We start from the raw sequence: 13,250 nt of genomic DNA on the forward strand, positions 1-13,250 counted from the left end.
TATAAGTGTACCGCACATTTTAATCACATTTCGAGAAAATCATCCAAAGAAAATGCGATGAAGTGCTTGTTTCCATCCACTACCATTATGTGACTATTCGGAGTTGGTTCATAAGCAGTATAGTCCCGCCCTACTGTGCTGTGATTGGCTAGGACTGGTTGCCTCGACTGTTCGGCTCATTTTGGCTCTGTAGGCAAACTGCAGGGGGTCCAGGAGTGGGTCGGTGAGGGTTTTGAGGTGGGACAGGACAAGGAGCTCAAAAGACTTCATGACCACAGAGGTCAAGGCGACGGGCCTGTAGTCATTGAGTCCTGTGATCCTTGGTTTTTGGGGGACGGGGATGATGGTGGAGGCCTTGAAGCAGGCTGGTACGTGGCATGTCTCCGGGAGGTGTTGAAGATGTCTGTGAACCGGAGACAGCTGATCAGCACATTGCTTCAGGGTGGAGGGAGAGACGGAGTCTGGGCCGGCTCCTTTAGTGGGGGTTCTGACTTTTAAACCGCCCGAGGTATGGGCCCCTGCTGAGCTGAGGGAGGGGGACCTGGTGGTCTGGAGCTGATGGATGGGATCATGGGGGATGGGGTCGGGACTGTCCCATTGTCTTTCAAAGCAACAGTAAAACTCATTCAGCTCGTTTGCCAGGCGGAGGTAATACATGGAGTGGGGGGGGGGGGGGGGGGGGGGGGCTTTAGGCCATGTCCACACTACTCGTTTCCATTTTAAAACGCATATCTTTTGCTTTGTTTACACTGAGCGTCCACACTACACCGGAGTTTTAAAGCACCGAAAACGGATACGTTTAAAAACGCTCCTGAGGACGGATGAGGTTGAAAAGTCCGGGGTTACCTCGTAGTGTGGACGGCGTCAACGCTTAGACACCCACGTTCGCCACTTGAGTGGTTCTTAGCAGTCACGACGTGTCCTTCCCTGATTCGTCTCGCTCCGATCACGTGACCATTTTCCAGAAGAACACAAACAACAGCCACCAGAGTGAGAGAACAGACAACAAAACCGAGAGGAACCAAGTGAGAGACGTGTGTTGACTAACTTTATTGACCCATAATTTAGTAAACGTTGATTTGTAAGTGTAAGTGTTAAGCAGACCTGCAGCGTTGTAAGTCTGAAAAATAAAACTTATAAAATGAAATTTGTCTGTTTGAGTTTATAACTGTTTAAGGTTGCAAAAAGCCAAGATGGCGACGACCGTAATCCAACATGACGACGACCAAAACGTCGAACTCGAGGCTTTAAAACATCAGTCCACCAACCAATGAGTGACATCACAATGACCACGCCCACTTATTTTATACAGTCTGTGATTGCAACCAACTGAAACGTCTCCCCCGTGTGAAGAGTGTAGGAGATTAAAGGAGGCCGAAAACTACACTGATCCTCTCAGAGATTGATGTACAAGAACACACGCACACGCACACACACACACACACACACACACACGCACACACACACACAGAAGAGAAGCTACTGTTCAGGATATGCGTATCCATGTTTATTTATTAGTTGACAGTCTGGGGTTAGTTTGTCAGATACAGTTCAGCGCACAATGCAACAAGCAGGTACAACATCAGCACACCTCAATATTGCAGAACACCCCCCCCTGTATATGTGTGTGCGTTGAATGCCCCTCACACACACACACACACGCCCCTTGCAGTGATACTGATTCATTCGTCGTGTTGTCGTCACTGACCTGTTATTACCACGGTACCAACTGATAATAGCACTGTTATCAATAGCAGTATTGTTAATATTTATACCTACATTTTTTTTGTCGTTTTTTTTTTTTTACTACTTTTTTATGTTGTTTCATTTCCCCCCCATCGTGTTTATATGTATAAAAGAAGGCTGCGACAGTTACAGACAGACAGACAGATAGACGGAGAGACAGACAGACAGCATCAGGAGCAGAGAGACAGCCGAGACCTGGGAGACGTTTGACAAGGCATCAATGTTACAAACCAGGACAAAAAATAAAAGCAAACTTCCTGTGAACATCCTGCTGTTTCATGTTGGATCGTGAGTTAACTTATAAGACTTTTTCTCCATATGTTAAATGAATCGAAGAGCGCCATTAAAACACATCAAAGAGCCTTACTGTTCCTTCATCATCATCATCATCACACTGTAGTTCATTCTGGCTCAACTCCCTCATACAAACACTCACTAGAGCACCAAATGTGGATTCATCCGCCGCTGGAAATAGTCCCAAACAAAGTCACTATCTCCTCCTGTTTGTTCAATAAACTTCAGTGAATCACTGATGAAACTATATATTTCTTGTATTTAATCAAGAATGCAACTTTTTTTTGTGGAAGAACATCAGCCACAGATAATTATTAGTTAGCTGAGTGTTTGTCTTTAGACTTTAGAGATCGACGTCTCCAGTAGGAACCTAAAGGAGCTGAGAGCCACAGGCAGGAAGTCAGCAAGTATTTAGAGACGGACTAACATGTTGTTGGGTTTTGGGTTTTGTGGGGATTTGTGGACGGCAATAATAAAAAAAGCTACCGCTGTGTTTCAGTGTGAAGTGACTCCCGTCCTCCTTTCTGCTCCACAAACAGTAAAAACAAACTCTCAGGGTCCAGAACACGGTCTGATGATCAGGCGTCACGTCATTCACTCACATGGAGTTTGTTTCTGGCAACAAAATAATAAAAAGTATTAAGATTGATCTCTGGTATCGAACCGTCCATGTTAACATTTATGACTCCTTCATAATCAATATCATCTGCATCGCTAAGCGCTATAAAGGAACTCGATGAGGGGGGGGGGGGGGGAGGGGGGGGTCTCGCTATGATTCTAGTCTTCTCTAAATGTGGTGGTGGGGGGGGGGGGGGGGGGGTGATACAAAGACTGCAGCAAAAATCAAACAGAGCAACAGATAATACAAAAAGAAAATTACAATTTGATCATCTTATAAAAGAAGCAATGGAAATAAAAAAAATGACAATCTCAAGGTTCTATTTACATTCAGAGAACGATACGTCAGGTTCTCTATCTGTCAACTCCTCCTCCTCCTCATGTCCTCCTCTTCCTCTCTCCTTCAGAGGGTCCCATATGGTTTTTGCTACAAAGGACCGGCCCTCCATGTGGTTCCCATAGTCCTCCACTTTATGCATGCATCAGTGTATAAATGTGTGTGTGTGTGTGTGTGTGTGTGTGTGTGTGTGTGTCTTTCTGTCTGTAATCACAATTCTACGGTGGCCTGGAAAGCTCAATGCAAATGATGTGTAAGATAACTGTCTCCAGAAGTGATGAATGTGTTCTTAATGAGCCGCCTGGTTAAACAAATGTTAAATAAGAAAATTAAAAAAAAGACAAAATATAAAATTGTTGCCATGGTTTGTGTTTTATGAAGTTAATAAACACGTTTATTTAAACTTCCGTATTGCAGGATTCACATATTATCGCACATATTTGCTGTTCATCTAACTTCAACCCTCTTACAGATCAGCTGTTTTAAAGTTCAAATGATATCACACACAATATGTGAGTTGTGCGATCAGGATGTTAAAACAACAAACACTAACTTTCACTAATTATCATGACGTGAATTTAAACGGTCTCCGTTGGTGTTCCCTCTGTTTGCAGTGCTATGAGCTCTCCGGGCCACCGTAGCATCCTGGTACCTGCACATTTTAAACTTTGCTGAAGGTTGATGGAAATGTGTGTGTGTGTGTGTGTGTGTGTGTGAGCGTTAAATGGATGATTGACAGACGGGTGGACAGGAAGAGGGAGGAGAGGAGGCTCTCTTAAGGCAACAGATCTCCCATCGCTGCGGGTTACAGAGCAGAGATGGAGAGTGTGAACAATCACTCACACACACACACGCACACATGCACACACACACGCACGCACGCACACACACACACTAACAGTCTTTAAACTCTTAAAACCAGCTGAAGGGTCTTTCAATGCCTCGGGGGGGGGGGGGGGCATGCATCTTAGGTCTGGCAGCCGCGCATGCACGCAAAATAAATATTAATAACGGCGTAAACAAAGACACGTAGTGGTGACGTTTGATGACAATGCACAAAAAGGTGAAATGGTGGTTTATATATATAGTGTATATATAAAAACAATGACTCTAAATGTGTTAATGAAAATGAATACGTTTGTACAAGATGAACAGGAGACATATTTGGTCAGACGAGATGAAATTTCCCCCTTTTTTGTTAATGTCTCACTCTTCATCACTTCAGCCATCATCTTCCTCTCATTGGACTCGTGTTGCACCAGCTGTTTGTTTTGGAACAACTAAAGTGGGTTCTGTCAAACGTACGAGAAGTCTCAGCTGACAAAGCCAGGAGGTGATCTGTTAGTCTGCTCCGCCTGACTAACAGATCCTCTAAAGAAACCACTGTTTGTTGCATTATTGTCTGAACCACCAGAGGGAGAACAGAATGAGCTGCGAAGAATCAAAGAGACAGCGAGCGGAACCGCTAAAACGCCACAAATAATCTGTAAACTCATATCTCATATACTTTATTACCTTCATACAAACCCTGTAAAGAAACAAGTCAAGTCTTAAATGTCTTATAAAGAAACAGAGGTTGAATATCCTGTAAACTGTTTGATTTGGCTGTAAACTATTTACTCAAATGTAGCTTGATAAGACCTCGTGTTTCTAAAGCATTTAATAACTAACTGACCTTCTTTGTATTAATCCCCAGACATGTAAACAGTGATTTTATCTATTCTAGACAGTCGTGTCTGAAAAGCTCTGACCATGCCGGCAAGGTACAACAATTCAGAGCGTTGCGACCACTACACCACACACGAGGTGATTACGCCATTTTCTGGTGCTCATGCGCGGCTTCACTACCACCTGAAACCCGAGCTTAACTGAGCCATGTGCTGAGAGAGCTGAGGCCTTGAGGTCACGTGGAGGCGCAAGCATTTAAAAACACAAGTGATGGTCTGTGTCGCTCCGTGGTGCCACTGCGTTCCAGCTGGTTATGAACCACGACTGTTTACCAGGAGTTCAGCGCCAGTTAGTTGTCGTTGCATTCCTTTAAATAAATATGTTTATATAAATGTAGGTAACAGGCAGGTCTCATAGTACAAACTCTCTTCATAACAAGCATCCGCTTTGCTGTCGACCAGCTAGACCTCTGGTCACACAGCGTCCGCAGAGACAACCTGTGACGGATGACGTCATTTACAGAGAAGCAGACGCTGAGTCTGTGAGTTGGCCTTAATGGTGACTCATATTGAGTCATGGAACTAGTTTGTGTGGTGAAACTGGTTCTAATTAACTCAAACAAGCTCTTATGTTTAACTGGTTTGAACTCATGAACAGCTGGTGCAACTGGATCCAGTCCTCCGCCTTCGTCTGTTCTGTCTGATCTGATGGGTTTGCTTGTGTGTGTGTGTGTGTGTGTGTGTGTGTGTGTGTGTGTGTGTGTAAACTTGGAGTAGAAAAGGCGAGACATCCTGTAAACAACTGTGGAATGTATTGAGACAGTGTGTGTGTGTGTGTGGAGTCAGGAGTGGCCTGTCCCTTTGTGTTTGGTTGCAGGCAGCAAGTGTGTGCGTGTGTTATTTCTTGTGTAGTGTGTGTGTGTGTGTGTGTGTGTCTAGCTGGGCCGGTTGAGGATGGACGGAGCGGTGGGGGGAGGCGGGGCCGCGTTGACGGGGGAGGCGGGGCCGGAGCTCTCGTGGCCGTGGGGGACGGGCCCCTGGCCGCTGTACTGGCCGATGAAGGAGCCGTCCTCGTTGAACTGGATGTCCACGCTGTCTCCGTACTCGGCCAGAGAGTCGTCGCTGCCCAGCTTACTCTCCCCGTTCAGAGACGGCTGGCTGTCCGAGCGCTTCTCCTCCGCCTCGCTGAAGTAAACAGAGAAACACCGTGAACCCTCAAAACCAGAGACTACAGACACACTTTTATGAGATTTAGGTCTATGTTTCTCTAACACGTCTTCTTTCAGACTAGAAGAAATAAAACATTTATTTTATTACTTTGTCTGTTTACGTCTGTAGATTTCTGCTAAATTCACCAAAAGTTACCATTACATAATGCCTCATTTACATATTTAAACATAACATTTCAGAAAACTTGTAATACAATAAATACTCCTCTTAATGTGAGTGATGAAGTGGTGAAGTTTCATGGTGATATCTATGAGTTCATGTGTTCACCTGTAGAGTCTCTAAATGTCTGTAATGTAACTAAACGTCTCTTTAAAGGACGTTTCCTCTCAATGAGTTTGTTCTCAGACTCTGATGATAAATCTCCACTTCAGCAGCTCTTACATTCACCAAACTTCACTGTTTCATTCCTCTCTGTGTGCTGAAGGTTCACACATCACTCACACACTCATTTATACACATTGTGATATAAAGAGATATCAGTCAGTAAAAACCTTTGACTCTAATATGTCAACAAAATAAAAGAAGAACTTTGAACCTGACTTTATCTAATATTCAGATTTCTGTTTTGGAAATGTATGCAAATCAGCACATATCTAATAAGAAGCTTCCGGCTGCATCCACACTGAACAACCTCCGTGCAGACGAGCGCTTTGGCATCGTTTGTGAAATAAGCTAAGCTACTGTTAACAACAACACTTCCTGATGGTTTTTCACAATAAAAGCCTGCCTACAAGTGGAACACATGACATGACTCTGACTGTACTGATGGAATAAGGACATCACATAACTACACTGCTATAAATACACATAACTGTTGAACAGGATCAATCAAATCTGATCACACACCATCACAACACACAACAGAGTGGCACAAAGAAGTGAGATATGCATGTTAGAGTTAAAGAGGCAGTTAACTTCCTCACCTCTCCAGAGATCTGCAGACAGAAAAGAATGTGAGAGATAAAAGAGGAAAGAGAGCCGGGAGAGTTAGAGCCAAAGACCAAATGAAGCGAGCAGCATTAGTGCATTTCATTCCAACATAAAGTTATTAATATTTGAAGCAGTGGGATGAGGAGGAACATGTTCCCAGTGGGGGTGTTAGTGAGGACGTGCATCAGAGTCCACATGTTAAAAGCAGTGCGCTCTTCCCTCTCTGCTCTGTAAAGTACATCTAATGTACTTATATACAAGTTTGAGGTACTTTATTTGCTACTTTATGCTTCTACGCTGTTACATGTCCAACTTAAATCAAATATCATTGGGAAATATTCAGAGAGAAAAGTTAAGAATTTTTTAGATTAAAGTACATTAACCAAAAAAAACACTCAGAATTTCCGAGATTAAAATGCTAAATTCACGCGAATATTTTTTTGAATATTCTCTGAGATTAAAGTAATTCATTTACGAGAAAGAAACTAAAATATTGACTGCCGTTACAACGGTTTTGCACAATTTGATTGATCTCAGAGAATATTCAAGTTTTTCCTCGTACATTTTCCTACTTTAATCTCAAAGAATATCTCCATATATTATTACTTCAACTGATACAATTCAGATTTCTCTCTTGGAATATTCCCCCTATTCCTCCGTAGTTTACTTTCTTTCTTTTTTACCTACGATAGCTTTAATAGGCCGTATGCTACAGCATAATAGCTGCTCTTTAAATCACACGCCCCATGTTCTCTTTTCATGAAAATATCTGAAACTAAAGAAGAGACATTTTAGTTGTAGTTCAGTTTTCATGACAGCGCCCCCTATCTGTGCACAGATTCACTGGAACACCATTAGTTCTCCATCTACGTTGATAACGAACGTGTTTCAATGCGTCCAATCAAATCTTTGCATAAAGCAGGAACATCAGCGGCCTGAAGACAGAACAGCTGAAGCGGTCAACTCTTGAAATCAACCAGAACGTTGCATACGATCTGATTTCTGCTTTGATTTGAAAATGAAACAAATCTACATTGAAGCGTCAGCTTTACAATATGCAATAGACCCAACTAATGTTACACGACGATGCGATGATGTGAGGATGTGATGATGTGTTAATGATGACGTGTTTCTGGCATCCTTCAGGGAAAGACTCGGAGAGAGGCTGAACCCACCTGTACTCTCCAAAGGTCTCATCTTTCATGGGCCGAGCTTCAGAGTCCACCTCCTTGTCTTCTTTGTCCTTCACTGTGGGGAAAATAAGAAACCCTCAACATCAAACTCTTGACAACAGAGTGAAGTCTGAATGTGCCCGTGTGTGTGTGTGTGTGTGTGTGTGTGTGTGTGATTAGCCGCTCGTGTGAGTGTGTTGTCCGTCCCACCTGCGTATTTGCCGCCCTTGCTGCGCTTGATGAGGCAGAGGATGAGCAGGATCAGCACCAGCAGCAGGATGGCGCTGATGAGTCCTATCAACCAGCCTTTGGCGGCGAACCCGCCGGGCATCACCGACGGCACTGAGAGACGGAGAGAGAGAGAGAGAGAGAGAGAGAGAGAGAGATCAATGAGTTAAAGGTACAGTGTGTTGGATCTGGCGGCGTCTAGTGGTGAGGCTGCAGATTGCAACCGACTGAAACTTCTCTCGCGTGACGTAAAGCGAGGAGGAGAACTACGCTTTGATAAATCTTAGGCATGTTCTGCTTTTTTCTTCTTCTATGATTTCTAAGTGGTGTGATTGTGCACGTTTCCACACAAATACCTGGTCCGATGGTCCACGTCGTGTTTTCCCACTGAGTGTCGTTCCCGTGTTTGATCATGAGGTGGTACTGGGATCCGGGCTGGAGGCCTGTCAGCGAATAGAAACCCTGCGTGGAGTTCACCACCTCCGAGTCCGTCCACTCGCACCCGGCTGTGGCAAACACACAAACATACACAGCACCGTCACAGATCAGTAAACGTTTCCTCACTCTCTGCTCTTTCTCCTCTTCTTTATTTCCATCAAACATCTTTCATTTTCATTTCTACATCTTCATCTAGAACGTGTTTCCACCTCTCACAGCGGTAGTGACTCATCAAATAGATGAAGCTATGAGCACGTGTTCAGTTAACTGATAATGGTTATGCTCATGACGGTCATTAAGCAGAACAGTAACAGCTGCTCCCTCTCCTCCCTCCACCCTTCTCTTACGACTCTTCCTGAGGTAGCGGATGACGAAGCCGTGGTTCCTGTCTCGCTCTCCGGGCACCCAGCTCAGGTTGAGCGACGTGTTACTGGGAACTATGCTGACGTGGGACGGAGGAACTGCAAGGAGACAAAAAAAACAGGAACAAGGGATTGAATAAGAAGTTCAGACTAAAGTTGACATAAATGAGAGGAGAGCAGTTTCACCTCCTTCCAGCAGGGTGGCGCCACTTCGCGCGATAGAAGGTCCGTATCCGGCGGCGGTGTAAGCGATCACGTGGAAGTTGTAATGGCTGCTGGGGTCCAGAGAGTCCAGCTCAAAGTGAGTCACACTGGGGTCGATGATGGTCTCCATCTTCCACAGGCTGTCTTTGCTCTCCACCTCTGCAGGTAAAAACACAAACCAGGGAGTTTCATCAGCAGAGCTGGAAAGTAACACGGACTCAGGCTTGGAGGGGGAAGGACATAGAAGATGAAACGTTGTTAAACTTCAGGATACAAATAAAAGATAACTGCATTTCATAACTGTTGCAGGAAAAAAAGACGTAGTTGGATTACCAATACATTAAGTAAAAATGGGGATTATTAGCAGATTACAATTTTAAAGGAGCAGTGTGTGGGATATAGTGGCATCTAGTGGTGAGGCTGCAGATTGCAACCAACTGAACACCCTTCGCTCAACGCTCTCTTTCCGTGTCGGTGAGCTACGGTGGCCTGAAGGTAACATAAAAAGAGTCCGTTTGTCCGTTCTGGGTTGCTGTAGAAACACGTTACGTTACTTAACAAGATACAAGCTTAGAGTCAACATTTAGTTCTGGTTTCATGTGGGACACAAACAGCGCTCTCCAGCCAACTCTCTATGGACTTCCTCGCTTGTTATACCCGTTCTTATACTGAGTAACTTTCAGTTACGGTCGCTCCATATACTCCGTCACTTGCTCTGACTGAATGCAAAAACGTTGTCACTCAACGTGTCCTTTGCAGAAACACAAGATAACATTGTTTTTCCTGGCGACTGGGATGAAAATAACCAGAATCAAACCTCTCACCCTGTTGGAACTGGACCCTGTATCCCAGCAGGACGCCATTGGTTTCATCTGGAGGGGTCCAGTAGAGGATCAGGGCCTTCTCTGAGGGACTCTCAAACCTCAACGATGCCGGAGGACCAGGCGCTAAAGAAAACACACACACACACACACACACACACACACACACACACACACACACACACACACACACACACACACACACACACACACACACACACACACACACACACACAGAGTTATATATTAAGAACATCTCTCACTATCACCATTTGAAGCTGCTCTTCCTCTGGACTCACCTCCCTCTGGGGTGCTGAAGTGGTGCGGTGGGGAGTGAGGACTCTCCCCTTTGCTGTTGAAGACGGTGACGGACAGCTCATACCGCGTATACAGCTGCAGCCCCGTCACTTCCTCTGAGGTCTTCGTGCCGTTGACCACCACCTCCAACTTCCTCTCCGTCTCGCTCTCCTTCCCTCGCTCCAGCTTGCCCTCTTTATGTTTCTCCCCGTGCAGTTTTCCGAGAGACCTCCGGACGCGACCGCCGCGTGGACCCAACCTCCTGATGTAGATCTGACCAACATTTCTTATTTTTCATTACCTGGATGTCATGCAGTCTTATACGTGTGCAAATTAAAATAAATAATAAAATATTTTGGTGTTCATCATTGCGTCACCATGAGTCGACAGAGAGCACTGAGCTGCTGTATAACTGGTACCTTGTATCCCTGCAGAAGACCTCGGACGTTCTGGGCTTCGTTCCACTGGACTCTGATGGTGCTGTTCATCACGGCTGTGGTGACTCCAGTGGGAGCTTCCTCCGGCTCTGATAGAGAGAGAGAGAGAGAGAGAGAGAGAGAGAGAGAGAGGGAGAGAGAGAGAGGGGGGGGGGGGGGGAGATTGCTGTAAGAATAAACTTAAGCAAGTATTCAACAAAACAAAAATCTTTCTCTAAATTAAGAATCATTGTTGTTTTCTGTGAGATCCTTTTTAAATGAAAACATGCTGAATCTTCAGTGAATGAATCAGACGCATTGGACCTGAATGTGATCACTGCTACCACCAAAAAATACCCTGCAGCAGAACCAGAGATCAGCCGCGGACAGACACAGGGGTGCACGCTCTCACGCACTCACACACGCGTGACCCAATCTCATGATCCTCCTGGCGGAGATAATGTTTGGTGAATGAATTAAATGTCTGAGGCAGATGGTGCACTCCCAACAACAACTACGGCTGATTAAAGAGAGCTGAATGCTGGACGGACTTCCTGCTGATTCTCAATTGCAGTACAACAACAACAACAACAACAACAACAACAAGGTAAATAAGATCCTCATATTAAAGACACCTGTACCCCCAACCAGACAGGCCAGGTCTCAGGCTACACCTGAAGCGATTCCCGTTGCGTTCTAGTCTTTGGCTCCTTATTCGGGTTCTTTTGAGGTTTTTCATGTGAAGTAGTTTTTAGGTTTAAGTCGTTTGGTATTTCTAGTTAAAGATCTCGTCCCTCGTCTGCATTTACAACAACAACAAGCGACAATGGATTGTTTGTTTTATCTTAGATGCTTCTTATGTTTATGCTATTATAGTTATTGTGATATCGGTTTGTTTTTAAGTCTTTTTATGTTAATATCTATTTTCTTCATGGAGCCTCCGAGCAGAAGCACTTCACTCGATTGCATAACCGGAGTGACGGTGAACATCTGGACCTCTTGGTGATGAATGCACCGAACTGAGACTGAGGTTGTGTTCCACCATCACTGAGGCTCTTGACTGTTGACCTGAAGACATTTCTGCCTCAGAAAACCACTGAGAGCAGCGAACCAGCTGCACAGCAGAACAACTGTTTGTGGGTTTCTACCACAAACAAGATGGCGTCATGTTGACGAGTCGGCCGACTCTTCGTCTCTTCTTTCACTGGATTTGACATTTCTGCAGAACAAGCCTGGATGTGATGTGAAGACTTTTCATTGGGAGATAATTTCAGACTCTTTGTGTATAAAAGAGGGTTTTGACCTCTTTCATGAGGGACGTAATTACACAGATCTGTATTTGGAGCCTCGTATAAAGATCCTCTATTCATCGTTTACAACAGACACAAGTTCCTTCCAATGAGACATTTAGTCTGACCACACACACACACACACACACACACACACACAAACACACACACACACACACAAACACACACACACACACACACACACACAAACACACACACACACACACACACACACAAACACACACACACACACACACACACACAAACACACACACACACACACACACAAACACACACACACACACACACACACACACACACACACACACACACACACACACACACACACACAGGGTTCAGGCGTACCTTCCTCTCCCGAGTGTCCGATCTCTGGCTCCGGTGCCGGTCCCTCTCCGAGTGAGTTCACCGCCTGGACTTTGACTTCGAACGGCTCGTAGGTCCCCGTGTTGTTCAGCAAGAAGGGCGGAGCCTGTGCGTCGGCGTGGTTCCAGCGGACATCCGTCCCTCCGGCCTTCCGCCAAAACACCTTGTACTGGAAGCCCTGGCCGTTATGGGAGCGCTTGTCCATCTCCTGCAAAGACACACGCGGAATATGAGACGGATTCAGATGAAACTTCAAGAGCACGCTTTACACAACGATGCATTCAGATTGAAGTTCTCACCTCCCATGTGATGATCAGAGTCTTTGGGTCGGTGGACTCGCTGCGCACACCGCTGGGGTTCATCGCAGGAACTGAGGTTATAAAGAGAGAACACCACAGGTGTGCTCAGCCTGGCACATTCAATGTACTCAGAAACATTAGGGATTAAAGATGGAACATAAAACACATGAAGTCAGAGATTACATCACACAGATTTACTTATCAAACATTTATTTATTTATAAATAAAATGATTATTATTATTGTTATTATTATTAGTCTCTGAGGTTGAGGGTTTAAGGCCTTAGGGAGCACATGTGGATCATGAGCGTAACGCCAACATGTTGAATTATTCCTTTAATGATCTCAAGAGAAACACACGGGATTCATGTGGGAATAAAAACTTCTGACCAAACCGCTTCAAATGAAAAACTAATAAAACTTCACAGACGTCACAGAGACGGCGTCCCCGCGTCGCTTACCGGCCGGCGGCGTGCTGTGGTGGTCCGAGGGCTTGCTGGGGTCGCTGAGGCCGATGTC

General features: G+C 45.0%; 1 protein-coding gene across 1 annotated transcript in view; it reads right to left on the minus strand.

The window, feature by feature from the left end:
- Positions 1-5,597: 5,597 nt before the first annotated feature.
- Positions 5,598-13,250, minus strand: part of LOC142950799 (neural cell adhesion molecule L1.1-like) — a 21,572-nt gene continuing 13,919 nt past the window's right edge. Inside the window, 12 exon segments of the mRNA XM_076092401.1 lie at positions 5,598-5,847; positions 7,998-8,070; positions 8,205-8,336; positions 8,579-8,728; positions 9,008-9,121; positions 9,209-9,385; positions 10,051-10,173; positions 10,347-10,617; positions 10,764-10,870; positions 12,416-12,641; positions 12,733-12,803; positions 13,193-13,250. The exon segment at positions 13,193-13,250 is cut by the window's right edge and continues 149 nt beyond it. Of these exon segments, the coding sequence (XP_075948516.1) occupies positions 5,598-5,847; positions 7,998-8,070; positions 8,205-8,336; positions 8,579-8,728; positions 9,008-9,121; positions 9,209-9,385; positions 10,051-10,173; positions 10,347-10,617; positions 10,764-10,870; positions 12,416-12,641; positions 12,733-12,803; positions 13,193-13,250 (1,752 nt within the window).

The sequence above is a fragment of the Anarhichas minor genome, unplaced genomic scaffold (genome assembly GCF_050575085.1).
Source record: "Anarhichas minor isolate MPS153535 unplaced genomic scaffold, ASM5057508v1 ptg000003l, whole genome shotgun sequence".
Lineage (NCBI taxonomy): Eukaryota > Metazoa > Chordata > Actinopteri > Perciformes > Anarhichadidae > Anarhichas > Anarhichas minor.